Source organism: Erpetoichthys calabaricus, chromosome 3 (genome assembly GCF_900747795.2).
Source record: "Erpetoichthys calabaricus chromosome 3, fErpCal1.3, whole genome shotgun sequence".
Taxonomy (NCBI): Eukaryota; Metazoa; Chordata; class Cladistia; order Polypteriformes; family Polypteridae; genus Erpetoichthys; species Erpetoichthys calabaricus.
The window spans coordinates 3,060,463-3,074,211 of record NC_041396.2 but is presented as its reverse complement, the minus strand read 5'-3'; the positions used below and the strand labels follow the sequence as shown (position 1 = coordinate 3,074,211).

The window sequence follows — 13,749 nt, the reverse complement described above, 5'->3', positions numbered from 1 at the left end:
CCAGGCCCTGACTATGCTCGCAAGTTGCAGGATCGATTGGAGGTGGCACATAACTTTGCAAGGGGCCGGATAAGAGTAGCAGCAGAGAAACAGAAGCGCCACTATGACATTAGGGTTCGGGGGCAGCCTTTTCAAGCAGGTGATCAAGTTTGGGTGTATGGGCCAAAAAGACAGAAGGGACGCTCTCCAAAGCTGGACAGTCCTTGGGTGGGACCCTGTCAAGTATTGGAACGGGTGGGGGAGGTTGTGTACTGGGTCCAGTTACCACCTCCGGGCAGGAGAGTGTTTTTGCATCAGGACCGTCTGGCCAGTTACAGAGGTTGTGCTCCTTCACAACCTGCACCCATGACTGCCACAGCACCTTCCACAAATCCTGGCTCAGACGTTATACCACTTGCCCGGCCTGACTCCACTAACAGACGCCCACGCCAGCGAAGACAGCTGCCAAGACATCTGCATGATTATGTGCTTCCTCGGGGACGAGGAGCTGAGGAGGGGGGCAGTGTGACGTGTCTTGCCATTGCATGGACTATAGGGAAGGGAAGCAGTGTTGGGGTGGAGTCTTGAGGGAACCCTGTTTGTAAGGGCTTGGGGCACCTCCCTAGAGAGAGATGAGTGACAGGGATATGGGTTAATTAATGGGGCGTGATAAAAAGGTGTGTGTGGCCAGAAGTTGGAGTTGGAGGCGGAAAAACAGTATAAGGTGTAAGGAAGGGAAGTAACTGTGGGGAGAGTAAGAGAGGTAGATAGGACGAAGGTGATTAGTCTTTGTTATTTTGGAGGTGTCCCCGTGACCCAGACAACGGGCGGCTGTAGGGCACCGTTTATATCGCGGCTGATTGAATAAAAAGCCAGTCGGCATTTTGGAAGGCTTCCCCAGACAAGCGGCTCCTGAGTGTGTTATTCGACGGGACGTCACAATATCTTCGTTATACATGTTTAATTATGCCATCCATTCAGAGTTGCGCCCATCTCTGAACGAGTCGCCAGCACATTGCAGGATGAATACAAGCAAAACATACACTAGCAAGTACAAAAACAAGTACAACTTGGCTTACAGTATTATCCAGTAGTATAGAAACAGTATTTACACATCTGACCTTTTAAAACTAAAGTATCTCCAAGCAACGGACGTGACTCCTTTTTTTCGGCAAAAGTTCTTCTGTTCATCACATGTTCAACTTTACTTTTAGTTCAGTTTCGGAATGCTCTCTGTCCATTTTCACCGCTCAGCACACCTATGCTACCGCCCACTATTTGGTGGTGTAGCAGTGAAAAAGAGCCCTAGTGCAACAAATCTGTGTTTAGCAGTGTAGCAGTGAAAAAGGTCCCCACTTGAACAGTTTCCCGCTGCGCCACGTTCCGAATGTCGTTTAGGCAATTTAAACCGGTGTTGCGGTATAAGAAAAATCCATATCATAAAAAAAACAAAAAACGGTTTTCGGTACGAACCGGTATACCGCCCAGCACTAGTGGTGACATCAAAACTGGAGAAATGTGCTCAGATTTTCTTTCTCTAGTTAGGATTCTAGTAGCTGCAGTCTGCACTTGTTGCAATTGATTGATGTCTTTTTTGGGTGGTCCTGAGAGGAGTGCGTTACAGTTATCTAGTTGACTGAAAACAAAAAATAGGACCTGAAACGAGCAGCTGATGCTTGCTAAGCTACCAATGTGTCTGAGTAAAAGGAAAGCGAAGTGGGCTAAAAATTCTCAAAAGCAATATGAATGACTGCGATCAAATTATAGGAGGCATTGTATTTGTGATTATTGCTAATAAATGTGCTTAAACCAAGTACTTTAACTATGGGGGTAGTTACTTTTTCACATAAATGACTGGAATTTAAATACAGGTAACTGTTCCCTGAATAAAGAAAGTTGTGCTTTAAAACTGTATTGTGTGTTTCCTTAGTTCCCTTTCTCTAATAATTTCATTTCTTCTGATTCAATTTACTGTGTGATGTACGCATAAACAGAAGACAGCAGGAAGGGGTCAAATACTTTTTCACAGAATTATTTTGTATATTTTAGTGTGTATGACACATATATTGCACTGTATATTTATTTGGCATGCTTTTTTGTGTTTTGTCTCTGTATTGCTATTGTTATTGTAAGCTATTCTGAGAAGATAGTAACAGTTTCATTGTGCTACGTACTCATGTCAATAAACCTGATCTTGACCATGATCATTATCTTTTGATTCAGATGGCAGTGCCACCAAACCAGCAGCACAATAACAAGGACACAGCAACTGTGGGCAACTTGAGAGCTGCTTCAATGAATGCCAGAATCCAACAGCTTGAGGACCTCAGAGACCAGGATGAAAAGCTGCCAGTAGAAGTCAAGGACCTGAAGGCACAGGTGTGGTGAGCTGTGGTGTTCAGGCATCCAGTATGAGGTTGTTGAGAATGTGGGGGTTTGTGGGGGTCCTGTTACTTTGAGAAGGAACAACATTCAGTCATTTAAAAAGAAGGTAGCATTGCACAGTCTGTGACACTTTGGTGGAGCTGTAAGGACTTTGTTTGGAGTGGAGACTGGAGGTGAGTGTCAAGTGATATCATAATAGCTTCTGTGAGACATGCCATTCTTGAGGGACTGCCTGGCCTGGCAGTGTTTGTTTTTTTTCCCACTTCTGTTTGGTGGACTGCACTGAGGTCTGAAGTCTTGACCCATTCTCCAGATCTGTGCTCTTCTTTGAGTCAGGCACTGACTTATTCTGAATGCTTTCTTGTCTTCATTTTGGTCTGGTCTCTACTATACTGTTGGTCCTCAGCAAGAGTAGAGAAGTTGAGAACAGGTCAACAAACTGGGGGTGTTGGTCAGGTGATGCACAGCACTGAGAATTGTGGGGGGGCTTTTGAAATTTCTCCATTTGGATTTAAGGTTTTTAGTTTATTTCATTTGACATGACATGATGGAGACTGCTTTGTGGATCTGCTGGAGAAAGTCTTTCTTCAATAAATTTGTAAGCTGTATTGTGTTTTAATTCATGTCCATAGTTCGTAACTAAAACCAAAGCAAATGTTTTACATTTTGCTTAGTGGCTGCTCAGAGTGTATTTTGCATTTTCAAGCGCAGGCATTAATCCTACCAAAACTGAATGTAATTAAATGAACGATCAGCATCAACAGTTACAGTGAAAGACGTTTCAGTCACTTCTGTGTTCACCCAACCCTCAAGATGGGGAATGGGGAGTTGATAAGGCAGGGAATCCGATGTCTCATTGAACAGGTGAAAGCTGGCGAAGTAAACAACGACTTCTTTCTCTGCTGTGTCGAGCATTTCCTGGAAATGGCTGGCATAATAGAAACAGCAACAGAAGAACAATTTCCATCTGCTATATTAGGAACCTTAGAAGACTTTCAAGAGTATGCGATTATTTAGGTTATCAACTGGGGTGTCCATACAATGACATTCCCATCAAATATGGTTTTAAATACCAGCAGATGGGGGTGACCTTATTGGCAATTACTAAACATCTCGATGTGTTGATCAGGACTTTCAGAAGAAGAATGAAGCAATATGATAGAAGGCAAGCATAGCACAATATTTAGATAACATACAAGTAAACCTTTTCAGTGAGACTTCAGGCTCCACATTGGTGAAATTGATGCTTTCCTTCAGAACACAGAAAGGTTTAAAAGTGGACCTCATCTTACCCCAGCTGTTGACTCTCCCTGCTGCACTTTTGACACTGATTGGGTCATTTACACTTGACAACATGATAATTAGAACATTGGAACACTCTAGCGGAGGACAGGCCGTTCAGCCCAACAAAGCTCACCGGTCCTGTCCACTTATTACTTCCAAAAAAACATCAAGTCGAGTTTTGAAAGTCCCTAAAGTCCTACTGGCTACCACACAACTTGGTCACTTATTCCAAGTGTCTATTACTCTTTGTGTAAAGAAAAACATTCTAATGTTTGTGCAAAATTTACCTTTAACAAGTTTCCAACTGTGTCCCCATGGTCTTGATGAACTCATTTTGAAATAACCGTCTCGATCCACTGGACTAATTCCCTTCATAATTTTAAACACTTCAGTCAGGTCACCTCTTAATCTTCTTTTTCTTAAACTGTATATGGTCAGCGCTTTGATTCTTTCCTCATAACTCACCCCCTGTAGCCCCCCATAATCAATCCAATCGCTCTTCTCTGGACCTTTTCTAGCTCTGCTATGTCCATTGTATAGCTGCACACAGGACTCCAGATGAGGCCTCACCAGTGTGTTATAAAGGTTGAACATAACCTCCTGTGACTTGTACTTCACACATCAAGGCGCTATATAACCTGACAGTCTGTTAGCCTTCTTAATGGCTTCTGAACACTGTCTGGAAGTTGATAACTTAGAGTCCACTACAACTCCTAAATCTTCTGATAAGGTGGACTCTCGATTTTCAGACCCCCATTGTGTATTCAAACCTGACATTTTTACTTCCTATGTGTAATTCTTTACATTTACTGACATTAAATTTCATCTGCCACAACTCTGCCCAAGCCTGTCTGCTATTCAAGTCCCTCTGTGATGACATAATGGATTCCAAATTATCTGCTAATCCACCTTTCATGGTATCATCTGCAAATTTAACCAGTGTGTTATTTATATTCCTATCTAAATCTCATATACTGTATGTATATGTGTGTGTGTATATATGTGTGTGCATGTGCGTGTGCGTGCGTGCGTGTGCGTGTGTGTGTGTGTGTGTGTGTGTATATATATATATATATATATAAAATATAGCAGCACTGCCCCCTGCTGGTCACCACTCTTAACATCACCCAGTTCTGATGAGGTTCCTCTCACCACCACCCTTTGCTTCCTGTGTCTGAGCCAATTCTGCACCCATCTAAAAACATCACCCTGAACTGTCACTTCTTTTAATTTGATGCTCAACCTCTCATGTGGCACCTTATCAAATGCTTTCTGAAAATCCACATCAATAATCTCATCTGCTCCACTTTGATCGTATCCTTTTGTTGCCTCCTCACAGAATTCCAGCATGTTAGTAAAACACGACCTCCCTCTCCTGACGCCATGCTGACTGTTCCTAATAATTTCTGTCCTTGCCAGGTGTTGCTTAGTCTTATCCTTAATAATTCCTTCCATTAATTTTCCTGTGATGCCCGTTAAGCTTACTGGCCTATAGTTGCTTGGATCTGCCCTGTCACCCTTTTTATAATAACGGGATGATTTTTGCCATTTTCCAGTCCTTCAGAATCTCTCCAGTACGCACTGACTTCCTAAAAATATAAGTCAAGGGTTTATATCTGTACTCGCTAACCTCCTTAAGAACTCGAGGACAGTAAATATTATCTGGTCCTGGTGATTTGTTTGACTTCAGTTTATTTAATCTGAGCAGCTCTTCTCCCTCCACAATTTCCAAATCCCTCAGTACCTCCTTAGTAGTCCCTGTTACCTCTAGCAGGTTATCCACTTGCTGACTTGTGAACACCTCAGAAAAATGTAAGTTTAGGGCATCCGCTATTTCACTGTCTGTATCTTTTAAAAACCCTTTACTATTTCTTATGCACTTGACCTCCTCAACTGTTCTTTTACTACTAAAACAGTGAAAGGATCTCTTAGGGTCGTCTTTCTCCTTATCTGCTATATCCCTCTCTAATTGTCTTTTAGCCTCCTTGATATCCTTCTTAATGGTTGCTCTCATGTTCTCATTCATACGCTCTACAATTCACTTTGCAGTCATTAGTCTTATATGCCTTTATAAAGCAGTATTTTCCTTTGCAACTTCTTTTTTACATCTTTATTAATCCACTGTGGAGTATTTTTTTTTTAATTTCCTATGATTAATGCTTGGTCATTGAATCAAAATGCAATAAACTCAGACCGGCCGCTAAGCAAAATGCAACCCATTGGCTTTGCTTTTAGTTATGACATGTGATGTATGGAGGTGAATTAAAATGTGGTTTGCGCTTGCATTGAGTTTTAAACTGACACAGAAAATATGTGCTGTACTGAAAAGCAATCGAGGATTTGGTTGATGTGTTTTTAATTATGACACGATTTAAAACATACCAAAGTTAAAGGCGCCACATGAATACACATTGAATTGGATTGTAGCTACCACCTTGGTTTGCAATCAATTTTGGTGCAAGTACATTTTTTTGATCTTTTATTGAATTTATTAAAAACATAACATTCTATACAATCAAGTCAAAACTAAATTCAAATTCAAATCATTTTGATTTGAAATGTTTTCACATCAAGGAGATTTGTGGGTGGTATCGTGTTTAACTTTAAATAAAGTCAGAATATTCTCATAATCTCCACATCAACCTGCTCTGCTGCTTTGTTTTATTAACCAGAAACGTCTAAGCAAACCCTTTATTCGTTCTGTTTTTTCTTAACCTTTACGTTGCGGTTGATTTACCTCAAGTGGCAGGAGCAGTGAGCGGCCGGTTTACCAGCCTCTTGTGCCCGTGTGTGTCTCCTGCCATTTGACTAACTTGGATTGAGGATGGGCTATCAGATGGAAATCTACCAATTATACCAGGGAAAGAGACCTCTCAAGATAAATGTGCAACATTAAACTAATTCGTGGTTAAAGTCGCACAGAACATTTCTCTGTTTTTTTGTTATTTTTAAAAGTCAAGTTTGCAAATTCTCCTGTCCTTTTCAATGTGAAGTTTAGAAATTTCATAGCTTTGTACAGTGTGCTGTATGTGAGATAACTAGGAGATAATTGAACTTCTCAGACAAATTTCCTTGGTGAATAATTGCCAGATTTTTTTGGTTTGGTCCACTGAGAGCCGAGTTGTTTCATAGATAGATACTTTATTAATCCCAAGGGGAAATTCATGCAGGCCACCCGACAACGGCAGTCACAGGTGGTGCTTTGTTGAGCCTCTTGTGGCTTTCCAACGATGTCTACAGTCAGCATGTTTGTATTATCAAGTGTTTGTTAATTCCTCATCTTTCTTCTTGTTTCTCAACTATTATTGACAGGATGTGACATACATGTCAAGGACCCAGGAGCGAAGGACATGTCAGAAGAGCAAAGAGCACAATGAAACGGGAGAGAAGAAACACAAGGGGCGCTCCACATATGGTGAACCATGGACTGGCGCTGCATGTCTGCACGGGTACCGAATGCCTCCTTATTCTGTCCTGCAGTGTCAACAGGAATTGGCATATAGCTTGAGGTGCCATGGCAATAAAAAAGAGAAACTTGGGGGGGGGGGGGGGGGGGGGGGGTCTCAAATGTCATGGTTGACTGTTGAGTGTTAAGTTCACATATGCGCCCAGTAGCTTTGAGGGCAATCCAGTCTATAAAGCTCCAGACAGGCAGATAATGTGACATCAGAGCACACTATAAATATTACCCTATGGCCGCCATGCCTTTTCTCCTTTGCACTTTGGTTTTTAGTGCCCATTTTCTGAAGCAGTGTAGCTCAGTCTGGACCAGATGTCACCTATCTGTGTGCCCACAGAAATGGTGAAGTACCCACATATGGCACCCCTCAATCAGCCCAAGTTCACAAGGCATTTCAGTGACACCTGGCTCTCTGCTCCAATCCCCAACATAACTTGACTCTTCCTTATTCTATTTCAGACTGGAAATTCAAAGTGACATCAAGATAATGGCTGCCGGTGACCCAGGAGGCTACCAGCGAAGAAGTGTGCATGAGGGAGGTGACACGATACACCGGCTGAGAGAAAGAGATGGAGAGAGAGAACTACAGCAGAAAATGGTTAGACTTGTGATGAAAGGAACTGTATAGTGTTAACTCGCCTTGGGATGGCAATGAAGGATGATCTATAATAGATGTGAAGGGAGGGTGCTATATAATAATTGATGGATGGATATAAAAGTCGGTGCATAATAGATTGATTGATTGATTTAAATTGAAAGATGCTATATAATGGATAGGTAGATCAAAGTTTAAGGGGCTGTATAATAGCTTGATAGATCAACATCAAAAACACTACACAATAGATAAGACAGACAATATATACTGGATATATAGATCAAAGGGAAAGGCACTATATAATGGATAGTTAATTCTTCACAGCTGGTTGCTTATCCCTGTGATGAAGATGGACATAAAACGCACTACATAATGGATAGATAGTTCTTCACAGCCAGTACCTCATTCCAATGATGAAGACAGACATGAAAGTCACTATATAATTGATATGAAGGGCACTATATAATGGATAGTTGGTTCTTCACTGCTGGTAGCTGATTCCCATGATGAAGACAGATATGAAAGGCACTGTTTAATATAATAGCTGATTCCTCACAGCTAGTCAGTCGTTCACTCCCATTATGAAGATATGTATCAAAGGAACTATATAATAGATGTATCAAAGTAATGGGTACTATATAATGAACAGGTAGATCTCTAATTCTTCACAGTAGGTAGCTCATTCCAATGATGAAGAGATCTCTCTAATGGATGGATAGATATGAAAGGTACAGTATAATGAATAAATAGCTTTTTGATGCTGGCTCATAATGAGAGGTTGCTCTTGATTTGATGCACGTTTGAAAGTGAACTCGTGGGCATACCATTCTATATTCTATAGAGTGCCTTAATCAAAGCAGACCATCTCAAAGTGCTTTGTAACATAGTACTAAACTGAACGCAATACTGATAGGCACCTGGTAGCACCGGGAGGTGGGAAGTCTGTCATCAACCGTCAATGTCATGGCACACATTGCTGCCACTGTGCCTCTATGTCTGCACAGCTGCTGATCTTCTCACAAGTGCTCTACAGAGTTATGGAGTTTGACACAAGGCGCACTCTGCGACTGAAGTAAGTGCCTCTGTAAGCTCTTCACCTCTCCGGTCAATGTCAGATGTTATTTGTTCACTGTGCAGGGGGAGCAGGTCAAGCCAGCCTCCTTGGAGTCCTGTGCAGACTGGATGAGCCTGGTGAGAGGCAAAGTGAAGGAGATGTTCAACTTGTCCCCGGATCTGTCTGATGAACTCTCGCATGCAAACTTTTCCACTTCAGATACTGAAGGCTCAAAAGAGGATATTCAAAAGTAAAGAAAGCTGATTGAGAGTGGGCATAGCCATCTGCTACTCTGCTACCTGTGCCATATTGGGGAGCTTTTGACTTGCTGCATTTTCTTCTTTCTTTGTTTCTCTTTGTCATCAGGGGACGCATTGAGGGGATTGAGGAGCTGGCCAGCCAACTGCGGAGCCTTCACACTCAGTTTCGTGATGTAGGTGTCTACATAACCTTTTGAACCTCAGTATATACAGTAATTTATATAACTGATAATATATAATAGGTAGCTATAAAAGGCACTGTATCATAGATGTGAAATGAAATAGGCATAAGGGAAATGCCATAGTAGATATGAAAGGTGCTATATAATAGATATGTAGGGCATTGTTTGATAAATACATATAAGTGAAAGATTAACTGGTAAAGGTTGATCCCCAGCATAATAAATAGATTTGAAACGCAACATATAATTGATAGATGTAAAATGAAGAGATGAATGATACACTGTACCTGTATAATAGGCAGCTATGAAAGACATAATGTAGATATGTAATACATTTTAAAGGCACTATATAATGTGAAAGTAATGAAAATAGATGTGAAAGACACTGTATAATAGACAGATGTGAAATAAACTATAATAGGTATTAAAAGAATTACATAATAGATATGAAAGGCACTATATCATAGATGTGAAATGAAGTCTATAGCAATGAAAGGAATTATATATAAAAAAAAGCACTATATAGTGCATAGATGTGAAAGGCACTATATAATAAATACGTACAGTCATGGCCGAAATTATCAGCACCCCTGGAATTTTCCTTGAAAATGCACCATTTCTCCCAGACAATTGTTGCAATTACAAATGTTTTGGTATACACACGTTTATTTCCTTTATGTGCATTGGAACAACACAAAAAACACAGAGAAAAAAAGCCAAATCTGACATCATTTCACACAAAACTCAAAAACCGGGTTGGACAAAATTATTGGCACCCTCTACTTAATATTTGGTTGCATGCCCTTTGGAAAAAATAACTGAAATCAAGCGCTTCCTATAACCATCAACAAGCTTGTTACACCTCTCAATTGGAATTTCCGACCACTCTTCTTTTGCAGACTGCTCAAGGTCTCTCAGATTTGAAGGGCACCTTCTCCCAACAGCAATTTTGAGATCTCTCCACAAGTGTTCAATCGGATTTAGATCCGGACTCATTGCTGGCCACTTCAGAACTCTCCAGCGCTTTGTCTTCAACCATTTCTGACTGCTTTTAGTGGTACGTTTGGGGTCATTGTCCTGCTGGAACACCCATGACCTCTGACGCAGACCCAGCTTTCTGACACTGGGCCCTACATTGCGCCCCAATATCTTTTGGTAGTCTTCAGATTTCATGATGCCTTGCACACAGTCAAGACATCCAGTGCCAGAGGCAGCAAAACATCCCCTAAACATCTTAGAACCTCCACCATGTTTGACTGTAGGTATGTGTTCTTTTCTTCATAGGCCTCATTCTGTTTTCTGTAAACAGTAGAAGGATGAGCTTTACCAAAAAGCTCTACCTTGGTCTCATCTGTCCACAAGACGTTCGCCCAGAAAGATTTTGGCTTCCTCAAGTACATTTTGGCAAACTCCAGTCTGGCTTTTTTATGTTTCTGTGTCAGCAGTGGGGTCCTCCTGGCTCTCCTGCCATAGCGTTTCATTTTGTTCAGATGTCGACGGATAGTTTGAGCTGACACTGTGGCACCCTGAGTCTGCAGAACAGCTTGAATATGTTTTGAAGTTGATTGGGGTTGTTTATCCACCATTCGGACTATCCTTCGTTGCAGTCTTTTATCAATTTTTCTCTTCCATCCACGTCCAGGGAGATTAGCTACAGTGTTAGCCATGTGTTGTGAACTTTTTAATTATGTTGTGCACAGTGGAGAAAGGAATATGAAGATCTCTGGAGATGGACTTGTAGCCTTGAGATTGTTGATATTTTTCCACAATTTTTGTTCTCAAGTCCTCAGGCAATTCTCTGCTCTTCTTTCTGTTCTCCATGCTTAGTGTGGCACACTCGGACACACAACAGAAAGGTTGAGTCAACTTGTCTCAATTTTAACTGGCTTCAGGTGTGATTGCTGTATTGCCAGCACCTGTTTCTTGCTACAGGTGAGTTCAAACGAGCATCATATGCTTGAAATAAAACGATTTACCCACAATTTTGAAAGGGTGCCAATAATTTTGTCTGGCCCATTTTGGAGTTCTGTGTGACATGATGTCAGATTTGGCTTTTTTTCTGTTTTTTTGTGGTGTTCCAATGCACATAAAGGAAATAAACATGTATATACAAAAACATTTGCAATTGCAATAATTTTCTGGATAATTTCGGCCATGACTGTAGATATAAACTGGTTGATTCCCAGTATGATAAATTATAGATATGAAAGGTACTATAATAAATAATGGATCGATATGAAAGGCACTATACTGCATATTTCATAGATAAATATGAAAGAAAAGATACAATAGTTATGAAGGGCACTATATTATAGGTACAAAAGTATGAATGACAAATTCTGAAAAGCACTATATAATAGATTTGAAAGGATCTATAAAATACCTAGGTAGCAAATTAATGAAAGGAATGATATATAATAGGCATGAAAGGCATGAAAAGTTTAATCCCCAGCATAATAAATAGAAATGAAAGGCCTTATATAATATATAGATAATGTTAAAGGTGCTACATATTGAATAGATAAAAACTATATTTAGATATGAAAGGCACTATATAATAGTAAAAGACAATTTTGAAAACTGTATTCCCTCACACCCCCCCACTATTAACAGACCTCCACCCCAAGCACACCCTCCTTCCAGCCTCTGTAGAAAATCACTGATGTCCCACCAATGGCACAGTCCAGGCAAATGTGCTCTTTGACCCATTTAGGTCACCCACGGAGATGCAGGCGATGAGAATACGAAGAAGGCTGGTCACCCAGATGTGTGCTTGAAGGACAGCACTGGACTGCACACACTGCAGCGGGAGCAGAATGAAGCTCTGGAGCAAGAAATGAAGGAGCTGAATGAGAAGGTTGGTGAGCTGAGCTTTCTTGTTGTTGATGGCCTGCCTCTCTAACTGTTTGTTTGTTCTTCTTCTTCGTTTAGTTGATGGAGTCTGAGACACACAGGCTGACCTTGGAGCAGCAGTGTCAGGACCTACGCCGCACACTTGAGAACAGAGAGGTGGAGATGAAGGCCTCCTCATGTCTTCTGCAGGAGGCACTTTTTGCAGGCAGTGGGATGAAGGAGCAGCTACGAAGGTAAAAACTGGGAGAAAGTGAGATGCCCATTCCAATCCCTTTCTCCTACAAGGACATCAAGTCAACCTGAAGTCAAGAGCAGTCGGCCAAAGAAACAAGTCATTAACTCTGCTGCCCTTTAGACTGCAGATGGAGCACAAGAAGCTGAAGGCCTCCTTCCGAAAGAGCAGCAAGATGCACGAGCGGCAACGGGAAAAGGAGAAGTCAGTGGAGGTAAGCACAGATCTCCGCAGCTGTCTCTTCAAGTCCAAAAATGCGGGAGAACAAAGCCTCTATTGATGGGTCATCTCCTCCCAGGCCGCCGCAGAGCAGCTTCAGCGGGACGTGATGGACACACTTGCCAAATTCAAGGAAGCTCAGGCTCTGCTGGAGGAGAGCAACAGGCAGCGGCGACATCTGGAAGTGGAGAACCACGAAGTGAAAATGGACAACAAACAACTGAAGAGAGAGGTACAGGCATCAGTTGTTGGGATGGCTTTCTTTCTGCATGTCTCTTGCCAGTTGGCTGCTAGGGTCATTCTAAAGGTTGTCACCTTGTTGTGACAACTCTCTTGTGCCATTGGCACTGTAGGACAAGGAATTCCTTTCATTTTGGCCTTGTCCTAGCTCACACATTGGCCTTATATAGTGCCTTTCACCGTTATGTACCATTGCCTGTAGACGGGTAACAGAGGGCATTTTAGCACTGTGTACCAAATGTCAATATAGATGGCGTTTTTTTAATTCTAGCCAAAATAGACAATTACATTTATATAGCGCAATTCTATACCATCAAAGTACTAGTAGGGGAACTTCTTCAGCCACCATTAATGGGCACCAATGTGCAGAAGAGCTATAGTGGCTGATTGTGCTTCTAACTATGAGGAGCTCCTTACAAGGCCTATATAAATGTTTACCCTGTAAAAGTTTTCACATTTTATTCCGTTACAACTTCAGTTGATTTCTTTTGCCTTTTTTGACAGTTCCACAGAAAAAGACTCATTAGTGTCAAAGTGACAACAGATGTCTGCAGAGTGCTGTAAACTAATTCAAAAATCCATCCATTCCATCCATTATCCAACCCGCTATATCCTAACTACAGGGTCACGGGGGTCTGCTGGAGCCAATCCCAGCCAACACAGGGTGCAAGGCAGGAAACAAGCCCTGGGCAGGGCGCCAGCCCACCGCAGGTCTCACACACACACACACACACACACACACACCAGGCACACACTGGGGACTATTGAGGATGGCCAGTGCACCTAACCTGCATGTCATTGGACTGTGGGGAAAAAACCAGAGTACCCGGAGAAAACCCACGCAGACACAGGGAGAACATGCAAGCTACACGCAGGGAGGACCTGGGAAGCAAACCGGGTCTCCTAACTGCGAGGCAGCAGCGCTACCCACTACGCCACCATGCCGCCCTAATTCAAAAATATAAAGCACAAAATAATTGAAGGCGTAAATATTCGTTCTCTTCAA

General features: G+C 41.8%; 1 protein-coding gene across 5 annotated transcripts in view; it reads left to right on the top strand.

Annotated features, from left to right (window-relative positions):
- The window catches only part of LOC114647712 (polyamine-modulated factor 1-binding protein 1-like), a 46,927-nt gene that overhangs the window by 26,552 nt on the left and 6,626 nt on the right, over positions 1–13,749 (top strand). For 4 of the 5 annotated variants that reach the window (XM_051925405.1, XM_051925406.1, XM_051925404.1 and 1 more), the window contains exons 7-15: positions 2,203–2,358; positions 6,961–7,097; positions 7,568–7,706; positions 8,841–9,007; positions 9,124–9,190; positions 11,913–12,056; positions 12,131–12,285; positions 12,408–12,498; positions 12,583–12,735. In XM_051925405.1, the coding sequence (XP_051781365.1) occupies positions 2,203–2,358; positions 6,961–7,097; positions 7,568–7,706; positions 8,841–9,007; positions 9,124–9,190; positions 11,913–12,056; positions 12,131–12,285; positions 12,408–12,498; positions 12,583–12,735 (1,209 nt within the window). The remainder of the gene's footprint in view (positions 1–2,202; positions 2,359–6,960; positions 7,098–7,567; positions 7,707–8,840; positions 9,008–9,123; positions 9,191–11,912; positions 12,057–12,130; positions 12,286–12,407; positions 12,499–12,582; positions 12,736–13,749) is intronic. The other variant, XM_051925407.1, reaches the window with a different exon arrangement.